Genomic DNA, 14,315 nt, shown 5'->3' on the forward strand with positions numbered 1-14,315 from the left:
TTGAACTGCTGCAGGACTACACAGGGCACGCCGCTTCCCTTTCCTGATTCCCTGTTGGGTTTTCTCACCCCATATTTAAGCTTCATTAAACTTTGACCTCAAAATACAACGACCTCTACAGCACACTTTCAAAGACATGTGCTGGTTGGTCTAACAAGCACAGCTACAACTCTACACTGTATCATTTCCAAAAAGTCATAAGCACAGCAGGAAATATCCACAAAGTCCGTGTGTTTACAAATACCATATTCCATTCACATTCTGTGTGTGTCCCCTTCTGATGTTATCATGCCATTCAATGGCTCATTATCACTTGTTACCAAATCAAATCAAATTTTAATCGTATAGCGCCAAATCACAACAAAAGTCATCTCAGGACACTTTACAAAGTAAGGCCTAGACCTTACTGTTATCACTATTATTACAGAGGGAAAGCCCAGCAAATCCCCAGACTCTACCAGACTATAGTTATGGCTCAATAGGACCTTACTCCACCCACTAGTAAGCTCATTATGTCATGTTACAGTAATAAACACAGAGTATGCCAGTCTTACAAACAAAAAACTACTTGGCTAGAAAAGATTGGGTTAAAATAACTCTTCCTTAATATTATAGCACCTTCATCACCGTCGTTACAATTCCTAATTTCCTCTTTTCCTAATGCAATTACATATTTTTATGCAGCATCAAAATAATGTACCTAAGAGTTTATTTTGCTTTTCTGTTTCATTGTGAGAAGGTTTAAGATATGGATGCACTGAGTGAAAATCTACTATAAGACAGTTATGAGTATGTGTATGTTTGTGTGTATATGTGTACACATGAGTCAGGCTAGAGGTTAACAACTGTTTGATCCCTCCTACTTCCTGCACTACCATCACATGACCCTCATGACTGTGATGATGTCATATTGCTGGTGGTGATGTCACTGTATGCGGGTGACCACTTTCTCTCCGTAGTTGGTGGATTGTACTGTTTCTAATCTCTCATCTCTGCTCTCTTATGTCTCCTTCCCTTCCTCTTTCTCCCACCTCTCCTTCTGCCTTTGTGTACCCCTCCTCTCTTTCCTCCTGTTTTATCCGCTCTCTTCCCTCTGTATCTTTAACCCCTGCATCCCCCTTTCCCCTCTCTGTGTCTTGTTTTCCCTCCATCAGGTGTCCTAATGACTATACGGGGGACCGCTGTCAAAACTCCGTAATGGCCGGTTTCTACAGTATGTCCATTTGCCTGCCCTTAGGTTTCATGTAAATTAATGTGTGTGCATCTGTGGGCGTGAGCTTGCATGCGCCTTTGTCCACCTCTTCCTCTCCCTGTCTCGCCTGATTCCTCTGTGGTGCTCCTCTGGTAACCAGAAACAACCAATGTAGATATTTGATCATAATTTACTGTGTACGTACTAGCTCACCTGCTTGACATCACATGACGTAGAACACTTCCACAAAAGCCCCAGAGCTGGCAGCTTACCACTTGATAACGTTGTGTCTGAGATTACATTTTACAGTTGTGTATTTTTGCTGTAAATCGCACATACTTCTGTTGCAGCTTGATCCAGAGAAGTGCACAAAAAGAAACAGAGGAGACAGGGAATTAATACAGTAAGCGATCCAGGAAGTTAAAGTTATTTGCTTTTATTGCACACTTTTTCACTTTTCTTTGTAGATGGTCCATAGATGTTGTTTGTTTTTCTAGCAGTAAAAAATTATCAAGGCAGAACTATGTGGAAAAAATATTATTAAAGCAAAGAGAAAAAAAATCTTGCATTGATTTTACTTTTAGAGTAGAGGCAGGGCTGACAGTTAGGGGCTTTACACGGAGAACAATGTAAGTCCTTCTGACATTGTTTTGAACAGCTGCCAGTCATTACTAAAAGCCACAGCATGTTGAAAATCCACTGAATTTGGCAAGTGAATGGAAATAAGATTGAGAGGTAGAGTGTGTTCAACATTTCACGTCTTAAAGTCACGAGATCACGGTTTTTCATCTGAGGGTCACTACCTTTGGGATATTGATCCTCATATAAATTAAGCTTCTTCAGATCAGGATAAAACCCACAGTGGTGAAGGTCGCAATCTGTTTTCACTCTGAGCATCCATGGATCATCTGATAAATTCTCTCATTATGACATGTGGTTTTAGGGTTGACTTCTAATATGTAAAAAAAAAATGGTGTTATGTGTTTTGCTTCTCATCACCATGGTGATGAATTAAAGGAATAGTTTGACATTTTTGTTTGCTTTTGTTAGTATGTTGACCATGAAACAGTAACAAGGAATTGGTTAGTTTAGCATAGTGGAAACAGCTACTGTGGCCCGGCAACAAAACAAAGCTAAATCAACATATTATATCTAGTTTGTTTCACTGACGCTAAATTGTAAACTAAAATGTTCCTGTTATGTTGTTAGCCTGAGGTTATTTGGCAACAAATGTTGCTGGAAGGCAGATACTTTTTTGTTTTTGAGAGAATTTTTTTCTTTATTGTCGGTCAGGCTAGCTGTTTCCCCCAGATTTTAGTCTTCATGCTAAGCTAAGCTAACAGTCTCCTGCCTCTAGCTTCATATTTAGTGGAAGCGGCAACCCCTGAGGCTAAGAAATGAAGTCATGCAGAAGTAAAGTCTGCAGTTCCTTGAATGGCGACTTGAGGCTGGATCCAAAAGGGAGTCAGTCCCCATAGACTCCCATGTCAAAATGCCCAACTTTACAGCAGAAATAAAGCATGTTTACAGCCTGGTACAAAAAATAGTTTTAGTCTACATCTGTATGGGGTGAATTTTTATATAACTTGTCCATTTAAATTATCCTGAAGCTAAAATGTATGCACAATCAAGGAAGTGGCCACCTTGAGAAACAGGCAGGTAGATCCTGCCATAAGTGGCCATTAGCAATCTAGATAGCTCCACTCACACTCCACCTCTTTGCCCATTTTTGGATTAGCCATAGCAGGCAGAGTGAAGCACTACAAAGATGGTGACGACCAGACTTGAGTTTCAAAACTGCTCTTCAGAAAACCAGTGGGTGACGTCACAGAGGCTTCATGCATCTTTCATATACAGTCAGTGATTTAGTGTATAGACATGACAGCGCTATCCGTCCTCTCTTCTAGCTCTTGGCAAGAAAGCAAATATGCAGGTTTTCTAAAATGTCTAACTATTCCTTTTTAGCTGTAGGAATACAAAATGTTTTGTCATCCTCCTGTGATTGCATGGGCAGTGGCACTGAAACAAATTTAGTCACTACACAGTCAGATGATAAGCAAATATCCGAGGACACATGCATCAAAATGTAGCACTGCACAGATGTTTCAGAAACTCCCATTTGATTGGCTCTACTACTTTTTCTTTTTATACTGAAAGATAAAAATGCTTGCTCCAATGACAGTGTCATGCTCAAGTTACTGTCCTGGCAGTCACAAAGAGATAAAACAGAGGGATGAAAATGACTCTCTAGTTCTTGTTTCCAGGGGTTAAAACACTGTTGCTTCATCTCATGCTGTCTTGTCTCCACGCAGAATAATGCCACTTTTACACCAAGTACAGGTTTCAAATTCTCAGACATCATCATGCTAATGTAATGTCTGCTTATGTTTGACCCCATCATTCAGCCTTGTGTACTTGCAGAAATCTGTCTGTGTGACAATGTGCTTTTATGTTGCCCTCTGATGCTCTCTCAGTCAGAAGAAATGCCTTCTGTTGTTCTGAATCTATGGTGATTTGTGACTGCCTGCTTTTCTAATGGTATGAACATAAAGCACTGTCAACATATAGAGCAGCTGAGGGTAGGGTGGACAGGAGATTGGCTGACTTTTCTTCTCCTCATGGCCAGTAATGCATGCAAAGCCACGGAAAGTGGGAATGCTGAGATGATTTCTCTGTAAATCATATGAAAGCTTATAATAGCTGTACGCAGCAGTAGTGGGACAAAGCGCAGTACAAGAGGTATGTCGTAATCAATACAGAGGCACACAGTTGCCATTAGTCAAACGAGTTACAGCACCCACCCCCATTTGCTGTGCCAGCTTCATCGACTCTACTGTGTTTTTATGTTGGAAAGTAACTCACTGCTTTTTATCCTTTGTTTTCTTGTTTTTGTTTTTCCTTTCTTTTTGTCTTGTGTTTTTCATTTTGTATTTCTGTCCAATGTTGTTTACTCCAGAAATGAGGTGTAGTAAATATAGCAGTAAGTGATATGGCTTCTTGTCTTGATGTCTTTGTCTCAGTCTCTGTCTGTGCATGGCTCTTCCTGCCTGTTGGCTTCTCTTTCCTTCTGCCTTTTGGTTAATTTTATCCCTTTGCTTTCGATTCCGTTTGATTTGGTTTGGTTTTGCTTTTTTTTCCCTGTCATTTCTTGGGGTCACAGAGCTGAGGCTGTCTGAGTTGTCTGTCTGTTACTGGACGGTACACCTGTCAATCACTATGACTGACAACACTGCTGAAATTATATCCTGGTTCAGCGTATACAAGACATGAAATAATATATCTGCTCCAAAGTGGACTTTACACCTGACCCTATGTGTCTCTTTCCTTTTACCACGACAACTTTGTGTGCTGGCAGAGCTTCTCAGAATTGAATTTACGGGTATGAAACATTATTATTCATTTTGCTGTGCTTAAAGGGTTTGCCAAGATCTTCCCACAGTCACACATTCTCGTGCCATCTTCCCTCTAAAACCAAAAACTGGGTCTCTCTCAACCTGTCCTGCTTTTGCTCCTGCTACTAACCTGGTTGTAAGACATGTAACCTCCCCTCCTTGCATGCATTCTTCTTATAGTCTGACAAATTTGGAAAAATACTGTAAATCTTGAGTAAAAAACAAATGAACTGAGAAGGATACATTAATGAAACAAAGTGCAGACAGAGGTGAATTAAATTACAATGTAATGGGCCTTGATACAAATCAAAGTTGTCTTTATTTGTGCAGCATATCAGAGCAAAAGCTGCCTTGCTTGTCCAAAAATCAGGAAATGTTTTGCATCACATCAAGTATCTGGCTGGTCCTCTGGGCTTTGGCAATGTGTGTATTGGCTTCAGCAGCATATCGAATAAAAACATGCAAGCTGCGAGTATTTTTGCAAAGCACTGCCAAAAGCCAGCAAAAAGCCTGACCACATAGTCTATCCTTATTTTTCTGCACTTGACTGACTCAATGTCAGAGTTGAGAGCTCGCTTGTCCTAAACCACGATTGCTGTTGGCCCCGCTGTGCTGGCGAGCTCGCCTTTCCATTTCCCTTTGCCTTTCCCTATCAGTACCCCATGACACACACACAATGCCAGGCCAAGGCTCTCGTAGGCTTGTCAATCCCTACAGAGGCCCTTTATTTAGAAACTCTCCCCTTCCCCTTCATCGACCCCCTTCCCTCCCCTTCAGTGGCATGTCTAGAGCTTTTTGTGGGAGGGCAGAGGGGTAAAGGTGAGATAATGAGTTAGGTAAAGTTTTTAATCTATCTGCCCCCTGTTTTAAACTGCTCAGATTTCAAGAAGTGTTATTAATGGATTCTGATGTATTCTGCCTCATTTTTAATTAACCTTCTTCCATAAGAGCCACAGATAGATAGTTTTCTCCTACAGCTTGTTCGTAGGTGTTGCTGTAGTCCAAATTAAGAGGAAACACTGAAAGTAACAAATATTTGTGTTTGAGAAGGTATATGACATTGAAAAGCTCTTATTAGCCTGTAAGGTCTTGAATTCTGCCATAACTGATAATCCAAGGACTTCTATAATCCAGTTTTAGTTGATAAGGGGACAGTGAGGCCAGTCTGTGGTTTTAGGGGACTAGTTTCTCCCCAGGCCTTTCTTCTGGACACATCCCTGCTCCCCTCTCAGCCCCCATCCTCTCCCTCTATCTCCACATTTCCTCCTGCTCCTCCTTCCCTGCCACCTTGCTTTCTCTCCTTTTATTCTTTTCCTCTTCCCCTCATGTTGTTCTGTCTGTTGCTCCCTCTGACATTGTGTCTTTGTGCTTGTTGTTCTGAAACAGAATGTTAGACCACAGCAGGCCCAACATCTGACTACACCGAGATGGCGTAGTATTCACACAGCATCCCCACAAATCTGTCAGAACTTAATGAGCTTAATGTGGTGAAGTGTAATGCAGTCCAAGTCTTTCTTGAGTTGTGTTCAAAGATGTTCTCATTAGCACAATAAAGTACTATAACCATCCTGACCCTGTCCCCACAAGTGCTTTCTAAACATATCTCAAATCTCCCAGAAACATATCAGAACAATTCCAAATAACAAGCAGTAGACTCTATATGAAAGTAATTTTATGGTGCAATAATGACATAATAACTTACTAATTGCCACTGATGGAAGCTAATATTTGTCTCCAAATTTAGGGCACTATGACCCATTTGTGCAAGTAAAACAACTTTGATTTAGGTAAAGGGTCAATGACAGGAAACTAAAACCAGTTTAGATGACCACAATATTGTTTACAAAGTAACTTAACAGTCCATGAAAATCTTGTATTTGTGGATGTCCAGTGGTTTAGCTTTAACTCACACTGCTGCGGTGATACACATACTCCAGGGCTCTGTGACCACACTGTTGGGTGCGGTTAATGGTGCAATAGAGGGCACCACAACATAGTGTCTCAGCCTTCCATTACGTTTATGTGTAATTTAAAAACAAACAAGGCTTAGAGATTAATGAAGTTTGCATTTGACCAAAAAAAATGAACATTTCAGTCACTTACAAAAGGATTTCCAATATGGCCGCCACATCACGTGAGAGCCTCACATAGGCTTCTGTGAGTAAATGAAATGAATAGCATACAAAAATACCTGTTCATAACACTATGGGAGCTTATTAAAATCAAATATGATAGTTACAATAATTAAGGGCAAAACTTTAATTAAAATACAACCAAAACCTTTCCTGCATTGTTCTTTAAAATCTGGCACAGTGATGGTAAGCTTTGTGAATACCAGACCTTTATTACTTCCAAGCCACTGTGGTGCTAACACTTTGAACAAACTTTTTTTTTTTTTTATCTGGACGACTTATCATTTTTTGTTCCATCCATACAGGCATGTTGCATTAAGAGCCCAACCACCCGTAGCATTACATCCCCATGGCCACTGTAAATACTGGACACTTGTACAGGGACAGCAGGAAGTGTGTCAGGATGTAGGTTTACATCTCTGCATTTCAGCCTAATATTTATGAGCTTGTAGAATTACTGCTCTATTGGTAGCAGCGCTGTGTTACTGTAGTACAGTTACAACTGAAAGCCATGTGACATGATAGAGCTGAAAGAGATGTATAGACAGCACAGGGGACAGGATGGCAGCAGGTGACAGTGAGAAAACTGTTTCTGTAGTTAGCATCCATAGAGGAGCACTCATGCTGTATGTGTGTGCGTGTGTGTGTGTGTGTTTATGTATGTCTGTCCTGTATGTTTGCAATTCATGAATGTATGTATGCATGTGAATGCGTCTGTGTTTGTACATGCGTGTGCTTCCATCCACAGAGGCTGAGGAGCTCTACCAAAGGCGAGTGCTGACGATCACAGGCATCTGTGTGGCGTTGCTGGTGGTTGGCATCATTTGTGTGGTGGCCTACTGCAAAACAAAGTACGTTTCTCTGAAGGAAACATAAGTGACTGCATTTTAAAAAGGGCCTTAATTAACCCATGTAAAAAAAAATTGAAAAGTTAGTAATGAGCTGCTTCTTTTTAAGCTGTAGATCAGATTCTAACACAATTACAACCACTATAAAAAATACAAAGCACAAAATGTACTTAAAGTATCCAAAGTAAAAGTCCTTGTTCTGCAGAAAACATCCCCTCTGGATGAAACTGTAAATGATATACTACATCATTAGATGGTTACATCAAACATGGCATCTTACTGTTGTGGCTGGTCGAGGTTTGACCTGTTTGAGTTTAGTGGTTTAGTTCAGTGGGTCCCAGTCTAGAGACCTCTCCTAGGGGTCACAAGATAGATCTGAGATGATTAATGAGGGAGGAGAGAAAAAAGCAAAGTTCTGCTATACAGCTTTATTTCTCCAGTCTTTTGTGTTTTATGAAGTATCTGATGACATGACCCCTTAGACCTCAAACAGTTATTTAAGTGAAACCATCTGAAAAGTTTAGAGAGGAAATGTCTCTCTGGTGGAACTGCTAACAACTCACTGCTTTTTAATAAGGGGTCACAGGCCAGATATGTTGTAAATCACTAGTTTAATCCTTAACAATATATCACATGTTTATTAACTGATACCAGCAATTATATAGAGTAGCAAAACAAGATCTCAGTCACTGTCTCTAGATTAGCACTTTTGCCAGATTATGTATTGTTCCTTCATCACCACCACCTGTCCAGGAAGCAGAGGAAGAAGATGCAGAGCCACCTACATCAGAACCAGAATCAGTGCTTGGAGCAGCCCAACCGCATGCTGGCCAATGGGCCCAACCACCCCGGGCCAGGTCCTGAGGAGATCCCCATGGTTGATGTGAGTCCAGACAGTAGAAGCAGGTGGAGGTGATCCTAAGGTCAGGTTTAACTGGTCAACTGGAAGTAAAGTCTCACTGAGGTCACTCCCTTACAACTTTGTACTTTACTACACTAGTTGGAAGGGAGCTTGGGATTTTCTCAGAGCTGCTCTGAGGTCGAAATAAATATGTTGTGCAAAAATAGAACAGAATTAACTGGCCGGATGTAAAAATAAGAAAAAATTACTCATTTAGTGGCAAAAGGGATTGGTTTTACGGTGTCTAACTTTCTTTCATTTTAAGCTTTTTTTAAAATTATTATTATTAGAGATGCTGGTCAAGCATAAAATTGGTACCAGGGGCACTAGAGGCATTTTTGGCATCTGTGTTTTCGCTTCTGTTTTATGTCTGGTAGCCAACAATAACAATATGACGGTACAACAATAGCAATTAATATACCGTTATCTATCGGCTACCAGAATGCACAGAAGTCATTGACCTTGGTTTTCTGTCAAAGTGCTGCTGAAATTAAGCCAAATATATCCATGGTTTTAATTAAATATAACTGTCCTATAAATAGCATTTTGATGTCAAAAGGCTCAGAATACCCTCACATATTCATTAATGCTAAACCAGGGACTGAAGGAGAAAAAGAAATGAGGACTTGATGTAAACTGCAGCCCACTGAGCCTGTTCACGTCTCTTTAGGTGATAGACTTTATTTAGCTTTAGCACTTAACTCCACCAAGACATTTCTTTTAGCCTTCAGAACAATTTTGCCTCTTTAAGAATCTTTGTGTAAATAATCTGATCCACTGACACATAGAGAAATATGGTGGCATATCGCTGACAGATGTTGAAGAGACAGCAGATAACACCTACCATCCTGCTGGAGACATAATAGGAATGAGTCAGCATTATAGCAACAATGAAAACAGCAAAGAGGGAAAACTGATGAGCACTTGCAACAGATAGAGTATGCACAAAGAATCCTCACATATTTAGATGTCAAATTATAATATTTTGTTCATATTTATTATCTGTGTTATTTTGAAAATAAGCAAAGTATAATACACATAATAAAGTATTAAAAGATCTTTCTGTTTGTGTTTACTGCAGTACATCTCCAAAAGCGTCCCTACGACTGAGTGTGTGATCAGCCACGGAGCTGAGGGTGCAGGCAACTATGCTGGTAGCCGAATGTCAACCCGCTCGCACCACTCCACCACTGCCTCACATGCTTCCAGGTAGACCTAACACACACACACAGACACACATGAAAGTCAGCAGGATCTTACAGAGTCAGGTTGGTTTGGTGATGGGAGATATCTCACAAATGCTAAACAGGTTTTTGAAAACTTCCAGTGAGGTGAGAAAATTGTATTTGTTTAGAAAATGTGGTGCAGTGTAGCACATAATTATGCAAATGTTAAGATGATCTGAGTCAAAGGGAGACAACATCTGGAATCACAGTTTCACCACAGAGACAGATCTGTCCATTGTTTTACAACATGTAACATCTGGATGATGTGGTATGAAAGTTCACCACCAGAGAGAAGAAGAAGAAGCTGCACTCCAAATGTAGCCTGTGATGGCAGCTGTGTGTGTGGCAGTGGCTACTGACTTGGCTGTAGCTATAGCTTTCACTAAAGGGCTGTAATTCCCACTGTATATATATGTATATGTACAGATGTGTTACAAGAAACCATATGAGTTCTGGAACAGCGTCACTAAAAATGTTTAGCTAGCTCAACCATGTCAGTTCACACTGGTAAATAGGTTAGTGTTAACCATTAAATGTCTGTGTATCACAGCCCTGCTAATCTTAACAGTCACAGCTATAGCTACAGCCACAGCCTGTTAGAGTCACATACAGCATTGTTGACCTTTTCAGTAAAATGTATACTACAACATTGATACAGCTACTATTACATCTATCTAAATACATTTACTATTAGGTTGACATGTCTGCTAAATTGTCATTAAACCTTTACCTGATACATGCCAGCTGCTGCTACTGTGTGACTAACCTGCACCCATCCCTACGGCCAGGGAGAGCCAGCCTGTAGCCTGCTACAGTTGGAACAATGCTCTCCTGGGTTGTTTTTTTTTACTCCCCCACCTTTAATACACATTCAACAAACACAGAAAAACATGAGCAACCAGTTTTGACACTTGATCTCTGGTTTGGTACACCAGCTGTTGAGGAATTTATCTGTGTACGTTTGGTTTGTTGATGCTCGACTGTCTTCATCAGCCACTGCACCGGTCTTGTCGAATCAGATTATATAGACCTGCACAGCTGGCTATACATTGTCAATGGGATCCGCAGTACCACCAGCTCTGCTTCATGACAGAGTGATTTAATTCAATGCTTTCATCTAAATGTAGCCACAAAATGTTCTCAATATATACAAATTTCAGTACAACATATCAAGTACTGATCCAAGACCAGCGCTTCCTTTTGCTCAAATGTGAAATCTTTATCCTCACTAGTTATTTTTATGTAACATACCATAAGGCCATGGGTTGCTTTGGTTTTAAAACCTGGGTCAGTGGCCTGCTGTGGCTGAATGATGAAAATGTGTTCAATATGGATCAGTTGCATCATGTGTAATATACGAGCTGTTAACATGGTCAGCATCGTTGCCTGTAAGGGCTGCACTTGGCTGGATCGTACATCTCTATCAAAATTATCATTTGATGGTACTTTACAGCTCTTCGTTCTACAATGCCATGTCAACACTTTTGTTGTATAGTCTCTCTACCCAGCGTTCATTCCTCATGTGTCTCCTTCCATCCCTGTGCTGTTGTAACCTTTTACACTTTTTCTAACAGACACGAGGAGCAGACGTGGAGCATGGAGCGAACGGAGAGTATGAACTCAGACTGCCAGTCAGGTGGCCTGTCCAGCTCTGTGGGAACCAGTAAGTGCAGCAGCCCGGCTTGCATGGCGAGGAGGGCCGCCCACTGGGGCTGTACAGACATGTCCAGACCAGCGCTGCATTATGGGGACTCCTATGACTCTCTAAGAGACTCACCTCACAGTGACAGGTAAGGGAGGGGTTACCGTGTGTGTGGTGAGGGAGGGGTAAGCTCTTCCTCTGTGCTAGCTCATGACTTGACAACACTTTTGCTTCTTTCTGATCTTTGTCACACCAGGCCCCTTTACTATTTGGTGACCCCTAGTGGCAGTTAATTGTTATGACTTGTAATGTGTGAAAGACTTCCTCACTCAAATACTTTTAACTGTTTATGAGACTTTATAAATTATTGCTAATTATTGCACCCACTGATTACTGCCCAATCTATTTTGACTGCTGTAAATAACTTTCGTGGTTTCCTACATGTCCCAGAATGCCGTCTCATTTTCCCTAATAACAGGCTTGACATTTGTGTATTTAGCCATGACTGTATTACCTGTGTGCACTACAGCAGTGCAGTTTTTTTTGTATTGACATGGATAATTTCTTGATTTTGTTTCACTTTAGCATAAAGCATGAAGAAGTGATTTTGGCCCATCCTATATAGAAAGTGACTTGTCTGTAAATATAAAAGCGGTCACCATTGTGTCTCTCTATAGGGCAGATTGTAATGCTCTAAATATGGACTCTACAGTAAGCATAAATAATTTAGGATCATTTTTATGATAAGTTGACTTCTGTTTCAGGATCTGGGATCTCTGCTGTGGTACAATTACATTAACAACAGAGCTAAGCTCACTGAGCTACAGCAGTTATGTCCTGTAGCTGTGATGCCACTTGTGTAGTGATGTAGCTGAGACTGTGACTGAGTAGGTGGATCAGCATTTCACATTGTCACTTCAGGGCCAAAGGGTTCTGCATGTGAATCTGAGCCGATTGGCTGCAGTGTTTCTGTTTGCTCCCACAGTTCAAAGACATGCAGGTTTAAACTGCTTGCAGGTGTTTTCTCTGAGTGTACCCCTCCTGCTGCCCAGTGCATGCTGGGTAGGCTCCAGCCTCCTGGCACTGAAGAGGACAAGTGGTTTAGAAAACAGATGGATGGGTCTCACTGCCAGAGTGTCTGATACTGACTAGCTACTGCTATCAGTCAAGTGTCAAATCAAGTGTGTCTGCATCAGAGAAGTGCATCCCATCTGCCACTGTGGAATCCCACTGATTTATTTCATGTGTACAGTAAGGTCACTGGAGCCAAATTGAAATACATATGAAAAGCACATTTATAGCTACTTATAAGGTAGAGAGTGAATTCTTTATCCTCATACTCACCAACATCAGGTTTACTTTCTCATCCTTAAGCAGCACAAAGCAGCACAGTAGGTAAGCAGTAATCTGAGTGTATCTGGTCATACCGATTCATTCTTTGTTACTAATGTGGCAAAATGGGCGCCAGATTTGGTGGACTTTGGTCTAAATCATGACACTATAATAATCTGTTGTCCTCTTTTCCATCAAGGTACGTGTCGGCACTGACCACACCAGCGCGTCTGTCTCCGGTAGAGTTCCACTATCCTCCTCTGCCACCCCAGGTGCCCACCTTCCAAATCACCTTGCCCAACACAAGTCATGCCCTCTCCCTTCCTCCGGCTGCTGCTGCCTACCACAGCGATGATGACCAGCCACTGCTACGATGCCCTGATGTACGTCTGCAAATACAATATATACATACAAATTGCTGTTGGGTATGTGTAGAGCAGCAAGGTGATGGTGACACATATTAACAGGTGGGGGTGGCAATATTCAAAATTTTTTATGAAAAGACCAAAACCAGACCAATCCATCTCTTAATGTTTTGCAGCTTCCCTAACCTGTCTGTTGCATGCAGCCTTGAGTCAAAATATTATTTAAGACATAATATACTTTTTGAAAAGCTAAATATTTTTGTCAGACAGCTGGGCATTGTAGTTTTTAGTCAGAGTGCCCATGGCATGCTCATTTCCAGGCATTTAATGTTTAATCTTGGGTTCCTCTAGATGAGCTTTGCACCCATCATAACCAACAAATACTCTGTAGTTATTTCAGAACAGTTAAACCAGAGAGCCTCTTCCTAAAAGTAAGAGGATAGTTTGTGAATATGCACACCTCTTGCTGCCAGTCAAGATGCTATGACATGCATAAACAAAAAATACTGACAAATAAGCTACATTTTTGACAATGACAATACCAGTCCAGTTGATTTTTTCTAAATTTTTTAAGTTTACTATAATCTGGATGACTGGGAACCTGCACAGACAAATTCCAATAGGTAGCTTAGCACCAACAATAACATCATAGATCATTGGAATCCTCTCGCCAACCTGCAACACATCACAAAATAAAGAGGTACTGTGCTCCAGAGGAATCCAGCTACACATCCTCTTGTCATAGTGCAGCAGCAGGAGGGAAAATATATCCACAAAACCCGGCACAGTTAAAAGATTCCGCTGTTAAAATGGCACGACACAGTGAGTCCCTGTACATGAACGTTCCTGGATGTGCAGTAACCTCAGGCCCTGTATTTTTTTACACATCCTCTTGTCATAGCGCAGCAGCAGGAGGGAAAATATATCCACAAAACCCGGCACAGTTAAAAGATTCCGCTGTTAAAATGGCACTGTGGATAACAGTCAAGCTCACACGAACGCACAATTGCCTGGAGATTGTGACCATTCAAAAAAATCAATGAACTCTATTACATAAGATTTTACTTTATTGGAAAAAAAGTTTCACCAGATTTCACAAGACTTGTTTAAACCAAGTTGCTTCTGCATAGAAATACAACAACATAGGTACACCTCGTTTTATGAGCTTTCAGTAACATTTAGGATGATAATTCACCATTGTAACATTGTAGATAAGTCAGAAAACACATAAAAGCATGCCATGGGCCCTTTAATGTTCATCAAACTAAAGTAAATACTGCCTTTG

The 14,315-nt window shown here is 40.9% G+C and overlaps 1 protein-coding gene across 3 annotated transcripts in view; it reads left to right on the plus strand.

The window, feature by feature from the left end:
• The window catches only part of nrg2b (neuregulin 2b), a 50,164-nt gene that overhangs the window by 32,366 nt on the left and 3,483 nt on the right, over positions 1 to 14,315 (plus strand). For 2 of the 3 annotated variants that reach the window (XM_020595482.1, XM_020595484.1), the window contains exons 5-11: positions 1,155 to 1,213; positions 4,548 to 4,571; positions 7,465 to 7,567; positions 8,318 to 8,447; positions 9,547 to 9,674; positions 11,266 to 11,481; positions 12,865 to 13,048. In XM_020595482.1, the coding sequence (XP_020451138.1) occupies positions 1,155 to 1,213; positions 4,548 to 4,571; positions 7,465 to 7,567; positions 8,318 to 8,447; positions 9,547 to 9,674; positions 11,266 to 11,481; positions 12,865 to 13,048 (844 nt within the window). The remainder of the gene's footprint in view (positions 1 to 1,154; positions 1,214 to 4,547; positions 4,572 to 7,464; positions 7,568 to 8,317; positions 8,448 to 9,546; positions 9,675 to 11,265; positions 11,482 to 12,864; positions 13,049 to 14,315) is intronic. The other variant, XM_020595483.1, reaches the window with a different exon arrangement.

The sequence above is a fragment of the Monopterus albus genome, unplaced genomic scaffold, assembly GCF_001952655.1.
Source record: "Monopterus albus unplaced genomic scaffold, M_albus_1.0 scaffold27.1, whole genome shotgun sequence".
NCBI lineage: Eukaryota > Metazoa > Chordata > Actinopteri > Synbranchiformes > Synbranchidae > Monopterus > Monopterus albus.